This window comes from Artemia sp. Qi Xiang Cuo, chromosome 1 (assembly GCF_049724085.1).
Source record: "Artemia sp. Qi Xiang Cuo chromosome 1, ASM4972408v1, whole genome shotgun sequence".
Classification (NCBI taxonomy): domain Eukaryota; kingdom Metazoa; phylum Arthropoda; class Branchiopoda; order Anostraca; family Artemiidae; genus Artemia; species Artemia sp. Qi Xiang Cuo.
In genome coordinates, this window is record NC_142794.1 from 59,085,445 (window position 1) to 59,099,734 (window position 14,290).

Below are 14,290 nucleotides of genomic sequence, written 5' to 3' on the forward strand. Positions count from 1 at the left end.
GTGACAAAATAGAAAATGAAAAGATAATTGTTTTTATCATAATTGTTTTCTACTTCGTTGTGCGAACCATTTCTCTTTGACATTTTAGCGATTTTAACTATAGCATTTAAATAAAAGGTAGTAAGATATATTCTTTATTGATCTGGCATGCGCTTGAATAAAAAACTGAGCATTTGTATGATAATGCATTGAGTTAGTTTTGTGAAAAGTTGAACTTATTATAATAAAATTATGATTTTCAGAGTTTAAGCTTCTATCGAACATGATTTCTGTTTAAATATGGCAAATTTCACCAAGGCGGTTTATTAATTGTCCTCACAAATGTGATAGACGCTAATACACACTGCTCTAATATCTTTTTACATATTCAAAATGAATGTTCGTATAACAATGCTTTGAGTTATTCCTCAGAAAATTGACCCCTCCAAATATTTACTCAGAGGAGCGGTTGCTGAAATGTAAAACGCTACTTATTTGCCAATCATTTTCACAGTTTTCAAGTTCAGATCTTCGAAGACACTCCCTCCTTCTCAGTTTATTCTATAAAAATGAGCTATTTTTGATAGAGTTTCAGAAACATTACATAATTATTTAATTTAAGCACTTTTTTTTTCAGATATAATAATGTTTGGTATGATTGACACAGAATGTATTGGTCTGAAATATTCCTCAACTGGCATTATATTCGGAGCAGCTTTATTACTCCTAGACAATCAACGAAGTGAAATTAATTGATATAAATTTAAAATAAGATAAAATATTTATAAGTAATAGAAAAACAGATGGAGTCCAACACTAAATTTTATAAATCGAAATGGATTTTACGCTAATACAATACGACCACATAATGAAAATAGCTATGAAATAAAACATGTACAGGAGGAAATTCAGGAAATATGCAGTTTTTTCGGTGTGCAAGCTGTTTATGTTAAGGGAAACGTGCCAACTGATAAACTCTTACTAGAAAAATGTGATAAAAACATAGCATTATTCAATTTAGAAGACTTCAAATGTGAGAAATACCTGCATTCAGTCCATGACCCAGGAGATGAAGTTAGATATTTCGCTCAATGGATACCGGAAAAGATACCTGACATGAAAAAATGCATCAGATATCCAAAGTCCTAAACTTGCTCCTCCTCATATCAAATGGATTAAGCTTTTTTTTTTTTTTAAATATGTCATTATTTTTTTCAAATGTTTTTAAATATGTTTATGCAATAAATATCTTAAGCCTCAACAGTTTTTATTCCTTAGAATAGTACATCGACAAGAAAATTATTATTTCAGATTCAACATGTCACGGAAAACCCTTTCAAGTTCAGTATCTTGGAGAACCCTAAATAGTCACCCCTAAAACGGTAAGTTAACCCTAAAAGGTTAAAGAATTTTCCTGAAATTACACTTTCAGATCCAACAGGTCAGGGAACAAACTTTCAGGTTCAGCATTTGGGAGAACCCTTTATTCTCACCATTAAAAAAGGTAAGTTAATAATACCATCTTAAAAAAGTTCTCTGAAATCACACTGTCAGGTTAAGCACATAGGAGAACCCTCAATGATCATCACTAAAAAAGGTACATTAACCCTAAACGCTTAAGGATTTTTTCTGAAATCACAATTTCAGGTTAGGTTAGGTAGGACCCCGACCCTCACTACCCCAACCCTAAAGTAACCCCCCGGCCCCAAAGGCCCCCGGGTGTTGTATGAAAGCTATGATTTGGGTTGGTTAATTTGCTATTTCGGACTTTTCTGAGCTAGGTTTCTTAGCCTTTCATTGGTGTGTGTTAACTGAAACTTATGATTCGGGATATGTAATTTGTTATTTCCGACTTTTCATAACAAGATTTATTAGTCTTTCTTAGGTGTGTGGTGTCTGAAACCTATGATTTGGGATGTGTGGGTTGCTATTTTTTTACTTTTCTGAGCTGGATTTTTTAGACTTTGGTAGGTGTGTATTGACTGGAACCTATGATTTGGGATGGTTAATTTGCTATTTTTGACTTTTCTGAGCTAGATTTCGTAGCCTTTCATAGGTGTGTGCTTTCAGAAAATTATGATTTGGGAGGTGTAGTTTGCTTTTTGGACTTTTCAGAGCTAGGATTCTTAGTCACTCGTAGGTGAACGTTGTCTGAAACTTATGATCTGGGATATGTAAATTACTATTTCGGGCTTTTCTGAGCTGGATTTCTTAGTCTTTCATAGGTGCGTGGTGTCTGAAACCTATGATTTGGGATGAGTGGTTGGCTTTTTTGAGTTTTCTGAGCTGGATTTCTTAGCCTTTCTTAGGTATGTGTTGACTGAAAACTATGATTTGGGTTGGGATATGGAAATTACTATTTCGGGCCTTTCGAATGTATATTTCTTAGTCTTTCATTGGTGTGTGTTGTCTGAAACCTATGATTTGGGATGGGTGGATTTTTAATTTTGACTTTTCTGAGCTGGGTTTCGTAGCCTTTCTTAGGTGTGTGTTTTCAGAAACCTATATTTTGGGATGACTAGTTTGCTATTTTTGACATTTCTGAGCTAGGTTTCTTAGCCGTTCATAGGTGAGTGTTGTCTGAAACCTATGATTGGGATATATAAATTACTATTTCGGGCTTTTCTGAGTTGGATTTCTTAGTCTTTTATAGGTGTGTGTTGTCTGAAACCTATGATTTGGAGATATGTTGGTTGCTATTTTTCGACATTTCAGATCTGGATTTCTTAGACTTTCATAGGTGAGTTCTGTCTAAAACTTATGATTTGGGATGGTTAATTTTCTATTTCTAGATTTTATTAGCTAGGTTTCTTAGCCTTTTATAGGTGTGTGTTGTCACAAAATTATGATTTGGTATGTGTAGTTTGCTATTTGGACTTTTCAGAGCTAGGATTCTTCGTCCATCATAGGTGTTTGTTGTCTGAAACCAATAGTTTGGGATGAGTAGTTTGCTATTTCAGGCTTTTCTGAGCTAGATTTCTTAGCCTTTCATTGGTGTGTGCCTTCAGAAAATTATGATTTGGGATATATAAATTAATATTTCGGACTTTTCTGAGTTGGACACTTCTAAAATTTTCCGTAAAAGATAGGAAAAGCTATACTATGATTTTGATTATTTTCCATAACGATAAAAAGTTACACTATAATTTCAAAATTTCTTAAATTCAATTCCGACCTTTCTCAAAGAGATGAACAGTTCTTTATTTCACAAAGACATAAAGAAATTTAAAGTTCAATTCTAATTTTTCGGTGGAAGATAGAAAAAGTAATACCATACTTGTGAATATTTTCACGGAAGATAAAAAGTTATAGTTCAATTTAAAATTTTCTCAACGAAGTCAAGGAAAGTTCAAGTTCTCTTCTGAACTTTACCAAAGAACACAATTCAATTCTAATTTCACCGGAGAAGACAAAAATCTTCAATTTCAGTTATTTATTTTACAATGACATAAATAATCTTAAAGTTCAATTTTAAATTTTTCGGTGGGATAAAGAAAATTAATACCATACTTGGGATCATTTTCAAGGAAGATAAAAAGTTCTAGTTCAATTTAAAATTCTCTCAACGAACTGAAGAAAAGTTCAAGTTCTCTACTGAATTTTACCAAAGAACACAATGCAATTCTAATTTCTACAGAGAAATTAAAAATCTTCCACTTCAGTTCATTATTTCACAAAAGACATAAAGAAATTTAAAGTTTAATTCTAAATTTTTCGGTGGAAGATAGAAAAAGTAATACCATGCTTGTGAATATTTTCGCGGGCGATAAAAAGTTCTAGTTCAATTTAAAATTTTCTCAACGGAGTGAAGAAAAGTTCAAGTTCTCTTCTGAACTTTACCAAAGAACACACTTCAATTCTATTTTCTTCCAGATAAGATAAAAATCTTCCACTTCAGTTTTAAGTTCTCCAAAGAAATAAATAAACTTCAAGTTCTATTCTGAATTTTTAGAGGGAAGATAGAAAAGCTAATACTATGACTGGGATTTTTTTCAATGAAGATCAAAAGTTTTATTTTATTTATAGTTTTTCTTAAATTTAGTTCGAATTTTTCTCATAGAGATGAAAAATTTAAAGTTCTTTTCCAAATTTTTCATAGAAGACAGAAAAAGCCATACATTGATCGTGAATATTCAACATGAAAATAAGGAACTCCACTTTAATTCTGAGTTTTTTCGAAGAAGTAAAAATTGTTCAAGTTCTCTTCTGAATTTTCTTAAAGAAGAGAAAAAGTTAACTCAATTCTGAATTTTACCAATGAAAATGAAAAAACGTTCCACCTCAGTTCTTAATTTCTCAAAGACGATAACAAATTTAAAGTTCAGTTCTAAATTTTTCTGTAGAAGATAGGAAAAGGTATACTATGATTGTGATTATTTTCCAGTGAAGATAGAAAGTTTCACTTTAATTCTAATTTTCTTAAGTTCGCTATCGATTTTTTTGCAAAGAGATGAAAAATCTAAAGTTCTGTTGCAAATTTTTCATAGAAGATAAAAAAAATTATACATTGATTTGAATATTCGACATGAAGATAAGGATCATCATTTTAATTCTGAGTTTTCTCGAAGAAGTGCAAAATGTTCAAGTTCTCATATTAATTTTCTTAAAGAAGTGAACAAACTTAGCTCAATTCTTAATTTTACAAATGAAAATGAAAAAAGCTTCCACTTCAGTTCTTAATTCCTCAAAGACTTAAAAAATTCAAAGTTCTCTTATAATTTTTCCAAGAAAATAAAGACTCAACTTCAGTTCTGGTTTTTTTCACAAAGAGATGAAAAATATAAAGTTCTTTTCTAATTTTAAATTAAATTAAGCACCTTTGTCTTATGGATTTACCAATCAAATTCTCTAATTAGAAAATCAGTGACTCGTTCTATTTTTAAAGACAATCGTTCAAACTCTTTCATCTAACCTTCAAAACATTAGGTTAGGTTAGGTATAAATAAATATTAATAAATAAATAGAAACATTTCTACATGTTTAAGTTAGGTTAGGTTAGGTTAACTTATCATGAGTGCTCGTGATAAGTTAACCTAACCTTTTCCGGCGAGTATGGTTAGCTTAGGTTAGACTAGATTAAGTAAGGTTAGATTAGATTAGGTTAGGTTAGGTTAGCCTACGTACGCTTCACTTAGGTTAGCTTAGGTTTGGTGAGAGACATGCGAAAAGTTAGGTGTAGGATTAGGTGAGGTTAGGTTAGATTAATTTAGTTGAGGTGAAGTTTGGTTAGGATATGTTAGCCTTTTTACGCGCGCGTACTTAGGCTCGCCGCACCTAACTTAACAAAAACTAACTGAATATAACCTACCCGAACCTCATCAGACACCTAACTGTTCGCATGTCTCTCACCTAACCTAAGCTAACCTAAGTGAAGCGTACGTAGGCTAACCTAACCTAACCTAATCTAATCTACTAATCTAGTCTAACCTAAGCTAACCATACTCGCCGGAAAAGGTTAGGTTAACTTATCACGAGCACTCATGATAAGTTAACCTAACCTAAGATAACTTAAACATGTAGAAATGTTTCTATTTATCTATTAATATTTATTTATATCTAACCTAACCTTATGTTTTGAAGGTTAGATGAACGAGTTTGAACGATTGTCTTTAATAATAGAACGAGTCATTCATTTTCTAATTAGAGAATTTGATTGGTAAATCCATAAGACAAAGGTGCTAAAATTTAATTTAAAATTAGAAAAGAACTTTATATTTTTCATCTCTTTGTGAAAAAAAACAGAACTGAAGTTGAGTCTTTATTTTCTTGGAAAAATTATAAGAGAACTTTGAATTTTTTATGTCTGTGTGGTATTGAGAAATGAGGTGGAAGCTTTTTTCATTTTCAGTGGTAAAATTAAGAATTGAGCTAAGTTTGTTCACTTCTTTAAGAAAATTCAGATGAGAACTTGAACATTTTGCACTTCTTCGAGAAAACTCAGAATTAAAATGATGATCCTTATCTTCATGTCGAATATTCAAATCAAAGTATAACTTTTTTTATCTTCTATGAAAAATTTGGAACAGAACTTTAGATTTTTCATCTCTTTGCAAAAAATCGATAGTGAACTTAAGAAAATTAGAATTAAAGTGAAACTTTTTATCTTCACTGGAAAATAATCACAATCATAGTATAACTTTTCCTATCTTCTACAGAAAAATTTAGAACTGAACTTTAAATTTTTTATGTCTTTGAGAAATTAAGAACTGAGGTGGAAGGTTTTTTCATTTTCATTGGTAAAATTCAGAATTGAGTTAACTTTTTCTATTCTTTAAGAAAATTCAGAAGAGAACTTGAACAATTTTTACTTCTTCGAAAAAACTCAGAATTAAAGTGGAGTTCCTTATTTTCATGTTGAATATTCACGATCAATGTATGGCTTTTTCTGTCTTCTATGAAAAATTTGGAAAAGAACTTTAAATTTTTCATCTCTTTGATAAAAATTGGAAGTGAATTTAAGAAAAACTATAAATAAAATGAAACTTTTGACTTTTATGGAAAAAAATCGAATTCATAGTTTTACTTTTTCTATCTTCCTTTTAAAAATTTAGAATAAAACTTGAAGTTTCTGTATTTTTTTGGAGAACTTAAAACTGAAGTGTAAGATTTTTATTTTCTCTGGAGAAACTAGAATTGAAGTGTGTGCTTTGGTAAAGTTCAAAAGAGAACTTGAACTTTTCTTCACTTCGTTGATAAAATTTTAAATTGAACTAGAACTTTTGATCTTCCGGAAAAATATTCAAAAGTATGGTATTACTTTTTCTATCTTCCACCAAAAAATTTAGAAATTAACTTTAAATTTCTTTGCCTTTTGTCAAAAAAAGAACTGAAATGGAAGATTTTTAATTTCTCCGCAGAAGTTAGAATAGAAGTGTGTTCCTTTTTAAAATTCAGAAGAGAACTTGAACTTTTCTTCTGCTCATTGAGAGAATTTAAATTGAATTAGAACTTTTAATCGTCCGTGAAAATAATACCAAGCATGGTACTAATTTTCTATCTCCCACCGAAAAATTTAGAATTGAACTTTAAGATTATTTGTCATTGTAAAATAAAGAACTGAAATGGAAGATTTTTGTCTTCTCCGGAGAAATTAGAATTGAAGTGTGTTCTTTGGTAAAGTTCAGAAGAGAACTTGAACTTTCCTTGACTTCGTTGAGAAAATTTTAAATTGAACTATAACTTTTTATCTTCCGTGAAAATATTCACAAGTATGGTATTACTTTTTCTATCTTCCACCGAAAAATTACAATTGAACTTTAAATTTCTTTATGTCTTTGTGAAATAAAGAACTGTTCATCTCTTTGAGAAAGGTCGGAATTGAATTTAAGAAAATTTAGAATTAAAGTGAAACTTTTTATCTTTATGGAAAATAATCACAATCATAGTATAGCTTTTCCTATCTTCGACTGAAAATTTTAGAAGTGTCCAACTCAGAAAAGCCATAAATAGTAATTTACACATTCCCAAATCATAATTATCTGCAGGAAAGAACCTATGAAAGGCTAAGAAATCAAGCTCAGAAAAGACTGAAACAGCAGACTGCTTATCCCGAACTATTGGTTTCAGACAACAAACACATATGATGGACGAAGAATCTTAGCTCTGAAAAGACCAAATAGCAAACTACACATTCCAAATCATAATTTTCTGACAACACACACCTATAAAAGGCTAAGAAACCTAGCTAATAAAAGCCAGAAATAGTAAATTAACCATCCCAAATCTTAAGTTTCAGACAGCACTCACCTATGAAAGACTAAGAAATCAAGCTCTGAAAGGTCGAAAAATAGCAATCCACATATCTCCAAATCATTGGTTTCTGACAACACACACCTATTAAAGACTATGAAATCCAACTCAGAAAAGCCCGAAATGGTAATTTATATATCCCAGTCCTATGTTTAAGACAACAATCGCCTATGAACGGCTAAGAAACCTATCTCATAAATGTCAAAAATAGCAAACTAGTCATCCCAAACTCTTAGGTTCTGACAACAAACACCTAATAAAGGCTACGAAACCTAGCTCATAAAAGTCGAAAGTAAAAATCCATACATCCAAAATCATAGGTTTCATACATCACACACCAATTAAAAACTAAGAAATCGACCTTCGAAAGGCCCGAAATAGAAATTTCCGTATCCAAAATCATAACTTCCGGATATTAGTCGCCTTTGAAAGACTAACAAACCATAGCTCATAAAATTCCTAAATAACAAAACTACTTATCCAAAACTAATAGTTTCATACAACAGACGCCTATGATTGACTAAGAATAATAGCTCTTAAAAGTACAAATATCAAACGGCACATCCAAAATATTAATTTTCTGAAAACACATACCCATTAACGGATATTAAATCTAGCTAAGAAAAAAAAAAATATCAAACAAAACATTCTAATGATAGGTTTAAGTCAAAAAACACAAATGAAAATATATTAAATAATGCTCAGAAAAGTCAAAAATAGCAAACTACATATCCCAAATCATAGGTTTCAGAAAACAAACACGTACAAAAGACTGAGAAGCCTAACTCAGAAATGTCAAAAATAGCACAATACACATCTCAAACTAAGGGTTTCAGACAAAATTCATCTACCAAATACTAAGACACGTAAGCAAAGAAAAGACATAAATAGCAAACTATACATCCCAAATAACACTTTTCTGACAGCTAATGCATTTTAAATGCTGAAAAACCTAGCTCATAAAAGTAAAACATGGAAAACTACAAATCCCAAATTATTGTCTTCAGTCCACACATACATGCTACAGGCTCTTAAAACCCCAAAAAGCAAGCCATTTATCCCATATCATAGGTTGCAGACACCACGCAACCATGCCATACTAAGAAATCTAACTCAGAAAAGTCTGAAATATTAATTTACAAATCCCAGATCATAAGTTTCAGACAACGTTCACCTACGAGTGACTAAGAATCCTAGCTCTGGAAAGTCCAAAAAGCAAACTAAACCTCCCAAATCATAATTTTCTGAAAGCACACACCTATGAAAGGCTATGAAATCTAGCTCAGAAAAGTCAAAAATAGCAAATTAACCATCCCAAATCATAGGTTTCAGTCAACACACACCTACCAAAGGCTAAGAAATCCAGCTCAGAAAAGTCAAAAAATAGCAACCCACACATCCCAAATCCTAGGTTTCAGACACCAAACACCTAAGACAGACTAAGAAATCTTGTTGTGAAAAGTCTAAAAGATCAAATTACATATCCCAAATCATAAGTTTCAGTTAACACGCACCAATGAAAGGATAAGAAGCCTAGCTCAGAAAAGACAAAAATAGAAAATTACCCATCCAAACTCAGAGGTTACAGGCAACCCTCGGGGGTCGGGGGGGGCGGGGGTTTTGTTGAGGGTGGGGATTGTGAGGGTCGGGGTCCTACAAAACCTAACCTGAAATTGTGATTTCAGAGTAATTCTATAAGCGTTTAGGGTTAACTTACCTTTTTAGTGATGAGCATTTAGGGTTCTCCTATATGCTGAACCTGAAAGTGTGATTTCAGAAATTCTTTAAGCGTTTAGGGTTAACTTACCTTTTTTAATGGTGAGAATATAGGGTTCTCCTACATGCTGAACCTGAAAGAATGGTCCCTGGCCTGTTGGATCTGAAAGTGTTATTTCAGGGAAATTCTTTAACCTTTGAGTGTTAACTTACCGTTTTAGGGGTGACTATAAAGGGTTTTCTAACATACTGAAATAGAAAGTGTTTTCCCTGATATGTTGAATCTGAAAGTAAAATTTTCATGGCGATGGACTGTTTTAAATAATAAAAACGGTTGAGGCTTAAGATATTTATTGCTCAAACACATTTACAAACATTTGAAAAAAATAATGACATATTAAAAAAAAAAAGCTTAATCCATTTTATATGAGGAGGAACAAGTTTAGGATTTTGAATATCTGATGCATTTTTCAATGTAAGGTATCTTTTCCGGTATTCATTTAGCGAATTATCTAACTTCGTCTTCTGGGTAATGGACTGAGTGCAGGTATTTCTAACATTTGAAGTCTTCTAAATTGAATTATTCTATGTTTTTATCACATTTTTCTAGTAAGAGTTTATCAGTTGTCACGTTTCCCTTAACATAAACAGCTTGCACACCGAAAAATCTGCATATTTCCTGAATTTCCTCTTGTACATGTTTTATTTCATAGCTATTTTCATTATGTGGTCGTATGGTTTTAGCGTAAAATCCATTTCGATTTTTAAAATTTAGAGTAGGACTTCATCTGTTTTTCTCGTACTCTTGAATATTGTATCTGACGTTCAATTTAGAGCAATGAATTTCAAGTAGTTGATTGTATAGGAGTAAGAAAGATGCTTCGAAAATAATGCCAGTTGAGGAATGTTTCAGACCAATATATTCTTTGTCAATCACACCAAACATTATTATATCTGAAAAAAAGTGCTTAAATTAAATAAATATGTAATGTTTCTGAACCTCTAGCATATACAGCTCACTTTCATAGAATAAACTGAGAAGGAGGGAGTGTGTTCAAAGATCTCAACTTGAAAACTGTGAAAATGATTGGCAAATAAGTAGCGTTTTACATTTCAGCAACCGCTCCTCTGAGTAAATATTTGGAGGGGTCAATTTTCTGAGGAATAACTCAAAGCATTGTTATATGAACATTCAGTTTGAATACGTAAAAAGATATTGAAGCAGGGTGTAGTAGCTTCTATCACATTTGGAAGGACCATGGATCAATCGCCTTGGGGAAATTTGCCATATGTAAAGAGAAATCATGGTCGAAAGCAGCTTAAACTTTGAAAATCATAATTTTATTATAATAAGTTCAACTTTTCTCAGAAATAACTCAATGCATTATTATACAAATGTTCAGTTTTTTATTCTAGCGCATGCCAGATCAATAAAGAATATATCTTACTGCTTTTTATTCAAATGCTATAGTTAAAATCGCTAAAATGTCAAAGAGAAATGGTTCGCACAAGGAAGTAGAAAACAATTATGATAGAAACAATTATCTTTTCATTTTCTATTTTGTCACTAATAAAAGTGCTAACCTCCTCCCCAACAAAAATCCTGGATACAAAATTGCCCCTCCCCTAAACTTAGGAAAATTAAGCCATCACTAGGTCTACCCTCTCATTGAGTTGATCTTGCGACATGTTCAATCGAAAGGAATATCAGTAAAGAATATATCTTAATACCTTTTATTCAAATGCTATAGCTCAAATCACTAAAATATCAAAGAGAAATGGTTAGAAACTGAATTCGAAAACAATTAAGGTAAAAAACACTTATCATTTCATTTCTATTTTGTCACTATTAAAAGTGCTAACCCCATCCCAAACCAAACTCCTGGATTCACGTCCCCCTCCCCTAAATTTAGGAAAATTAAGCTAGCCTTAGGTCCATCCTCTCATTGAGTTATTATTGCGATATATTCAATCGAAGGGCATATCAATAAAGAAAATATCTTACTACCTTTTATTCAAATGCTATAGCTAAAATCACTAAAATATCAAAGATAAATGGTGAGACACTTAAGTAAGAAAAAATTATATTTTAATTTCTATTTTTTCTCTATTATCAGTTCTATCCAACGAACCATCAAAAATCTCTGAGTCACACCCGCTCCCCTAAAGTTAGGAATATTTTTCTAGGTAAAATCAAAAACAATTAACAGATAAATATTTAGCAACTGAAGTAAGAAAAACATATCGTGTAATGTATATTTTGTCACTATTAAAATTGCTAACCCCCTCCCCAACAAAAATCACGGATTCACGCTCCCTCCCCTAAATTTAGGAAAATTAACCCACCCTAGGTCTATCGCTAATTTGCAGACAAAATTAGCTGACCGCTATTTTCAGACAAACACTGAATTACGTAAAAGCACTGAGAACCTCGATTGCCTAAAACCAGCTAATGTATACAGACAGGAAAATCGGTGACAGCTAATTATAGGCTTCGCGCTGGAGCATTATGTCAAAACAGAACGCTTAATAACAACAGTGACGGAAGTCTCAGTTAGAGAAAAGATTACAATATGGAAAAGCTAAATTTTTCGAGAGGATAATTTTTTCTTTTTGCGAGAATTTGGTTGTAATAACAATGATGAAGGGGGGTTAGGTTTTGAGGATAAAAGAACACCTTTTGTGTTTTCTATCGAGTATAAAGATTGTATTGATGTTTGTATTGTAGGGGGGGGGATTTACCGGAATAGACGGGCGGAGGACCGCGTAAAATAATTTTATTTTTAAAATAAAAACGGAACTTACATAGTAAATTTAGGTTGCCAATGCTTCTAATTCATAATTCATCAAATTTCTCCATTGTGTCAAAATGCTTTCTGATAATTTAATCACATTGCATGTCCGTTATTTACAAAATCTAAAGGGCGATTTGTTATATAACGGGGAAATCATGTGTAAAAAGCCCTCTGATTGGCTTAGAAAGGATATGTAACAGCCCTCTGAGAAGGAAACACGTGATCTAACTGTTTCCTGGAAACTCATAACATTTACCTCGAGCAACAACAACAACAACAACAAATGCTGTTTTCTATTTCTGGAAACCATGACATACGCCTCGAGCATGTACATGTCCAAAACAACAACAAATGCTGTTTTCTATTTCTGGAAACTCATAACATTCCCTGAGAGCGTTCACTTACAACAACAACAACATCGACCTTGACATTCGCTGAGAGCTCGCAATTACAACAACAACAACATCAACACCTTTGGAAATTTAGGTCATTGACACACTTTGATTACGCAATCAATTTCTCATAAATCCATTTCCCCTAGGGACTCTATGCCCATATTTGGTGTTTAAAAAAAGTCAATGCCTGACAAATAAATTGACCTTGACATTCGCTGAGAGCGTGCACTTACAACAACAACAACAACAAATAAATCGACCTTGACAGTCGCTGAAAGCGTGCACTTACAACAACAACAACAACAACACCTTTGAAAATTTAGGTCATTGACACACTTTGATTACACAATCAATTTCTCAGAAATCCATTTCTCCTAGGGACTCTATGCCCATATTTGGTGTAGTGACACGAGCTCATGAGGCCTTTCTACTTACGAAGCGGCCGGTAAAAAAAAACAGGAAAGGTACATGGTTCTTTACTAAGGCAACGCTAAAGTCTGACCTCGATATTCGTTTTCGAAATTATATTCTGCATATTGTAGCTTGCTTAAGCTTCGATGTTTTTTGCACTCATCTACTGTTAGTCTGTTATATTTCAATCTCTCTAGGCAACATTCATGAGTAACAGAGGATGACAAATACATGAATAGAACCTTAGAATACAATTCTTTGAACACAAAAAATATCTTTTATTATAGGATTCCAAAAGTGAATACCACCCAAGAAGGTGCAGACTCCTTGAAATGTCTACAAAAACTCAGAAGGAAGCTATTTGGCCACAACGGACCTTCCTCTCGCTGTCCACAGACTCTGAAATTGTTGTTATACCTGATATTTGGAACGGGAAAGCTGTAAAAATTAGTCATGATACCCCCGAACACTGGAAGCTTGGCGTACCTGGACAAGAAAAGAAAGCAAATAAGAAGAAGTAAGTTCAGATTGCCTTTTAAAATAGATCTTTGGAAGTTCTGAGGCTACGTATCAACAACATCTTGAGACCCTGAATAAGTGTTTAGGCAGGACAGTTTCTTAATCAGTGACGATTAAGTCTAATAAAGAGATCTGAAAACCACGCAAAAAAAAAAACGAAATTACATGGCATTGTGATATTTTTAAACCCATACTTGGAAAGCCTATCGATCATCGAGAGTGGTAAATGATCCTGTAATTCTGTTCAGTGCACCAGAACTTCCTGTTGAGTTATATTAAACAACAACTGAAGTTGTTTAGCGTTTTCTCCGTCAAGCTTTAAAGAAAACAAGGAAAACATCAAAGGAGGAAGGAATTCAAATTAGGAAATTAAGGATGCGTGCTTCATTTACATTTCCGGCGCTCTAGAATTAGGGAATGGCTAAAGGGAAATATTGATTATAGAGCGTGTGCCAGTTAGCAGATGTTAAGGATTATATTCCTTTCCCCCACTTGTTATAACTAATCAATAGAGATGTTATTAATTGGTTAGATTTACTTCATGGAATACACGTATTGACAAAAACCTCAAGTACTACCAGTGTATGATATCTTTTGTCTGTGTCCCTTTGCGGCTTTATACTTAGTTGTATAACGTCAGTAAAATGGGATTCCAGAATTCCTTTTTTTAAATAGCCGTCAATTTTTCGGTTAGGGATTATTTTAGAGCTTTAAATCATGCAAAGA

The 14,290-nt window shown here is 32.5% G+C and overlaps 1 protein-coding gene across 1 annotated transcript in view; it reads left to right on the forward strand.

Annotated features, from left to right (window-relative positions):
* Window positions 1-14,290, forward strand: part of LOC148956532 (uncharacterized) — a 125,479-nt gene that overhangs the window by 20,588 nt on the left and 90,601 nt on the right. The window contains exon 3 of the mRNA XM_089095765.1: window positions 13,333-13,562. Within this exon, the coding sequence (XP_088951891.1) occupies window positions 13,378-13,562 (185 nt within the window). The 5' untranslated portion in view covers window positions 13,333-13,377. The remainder of the gene's footprint in view (window positions 1-13,332; window positions 13,563-14,290) is intronic.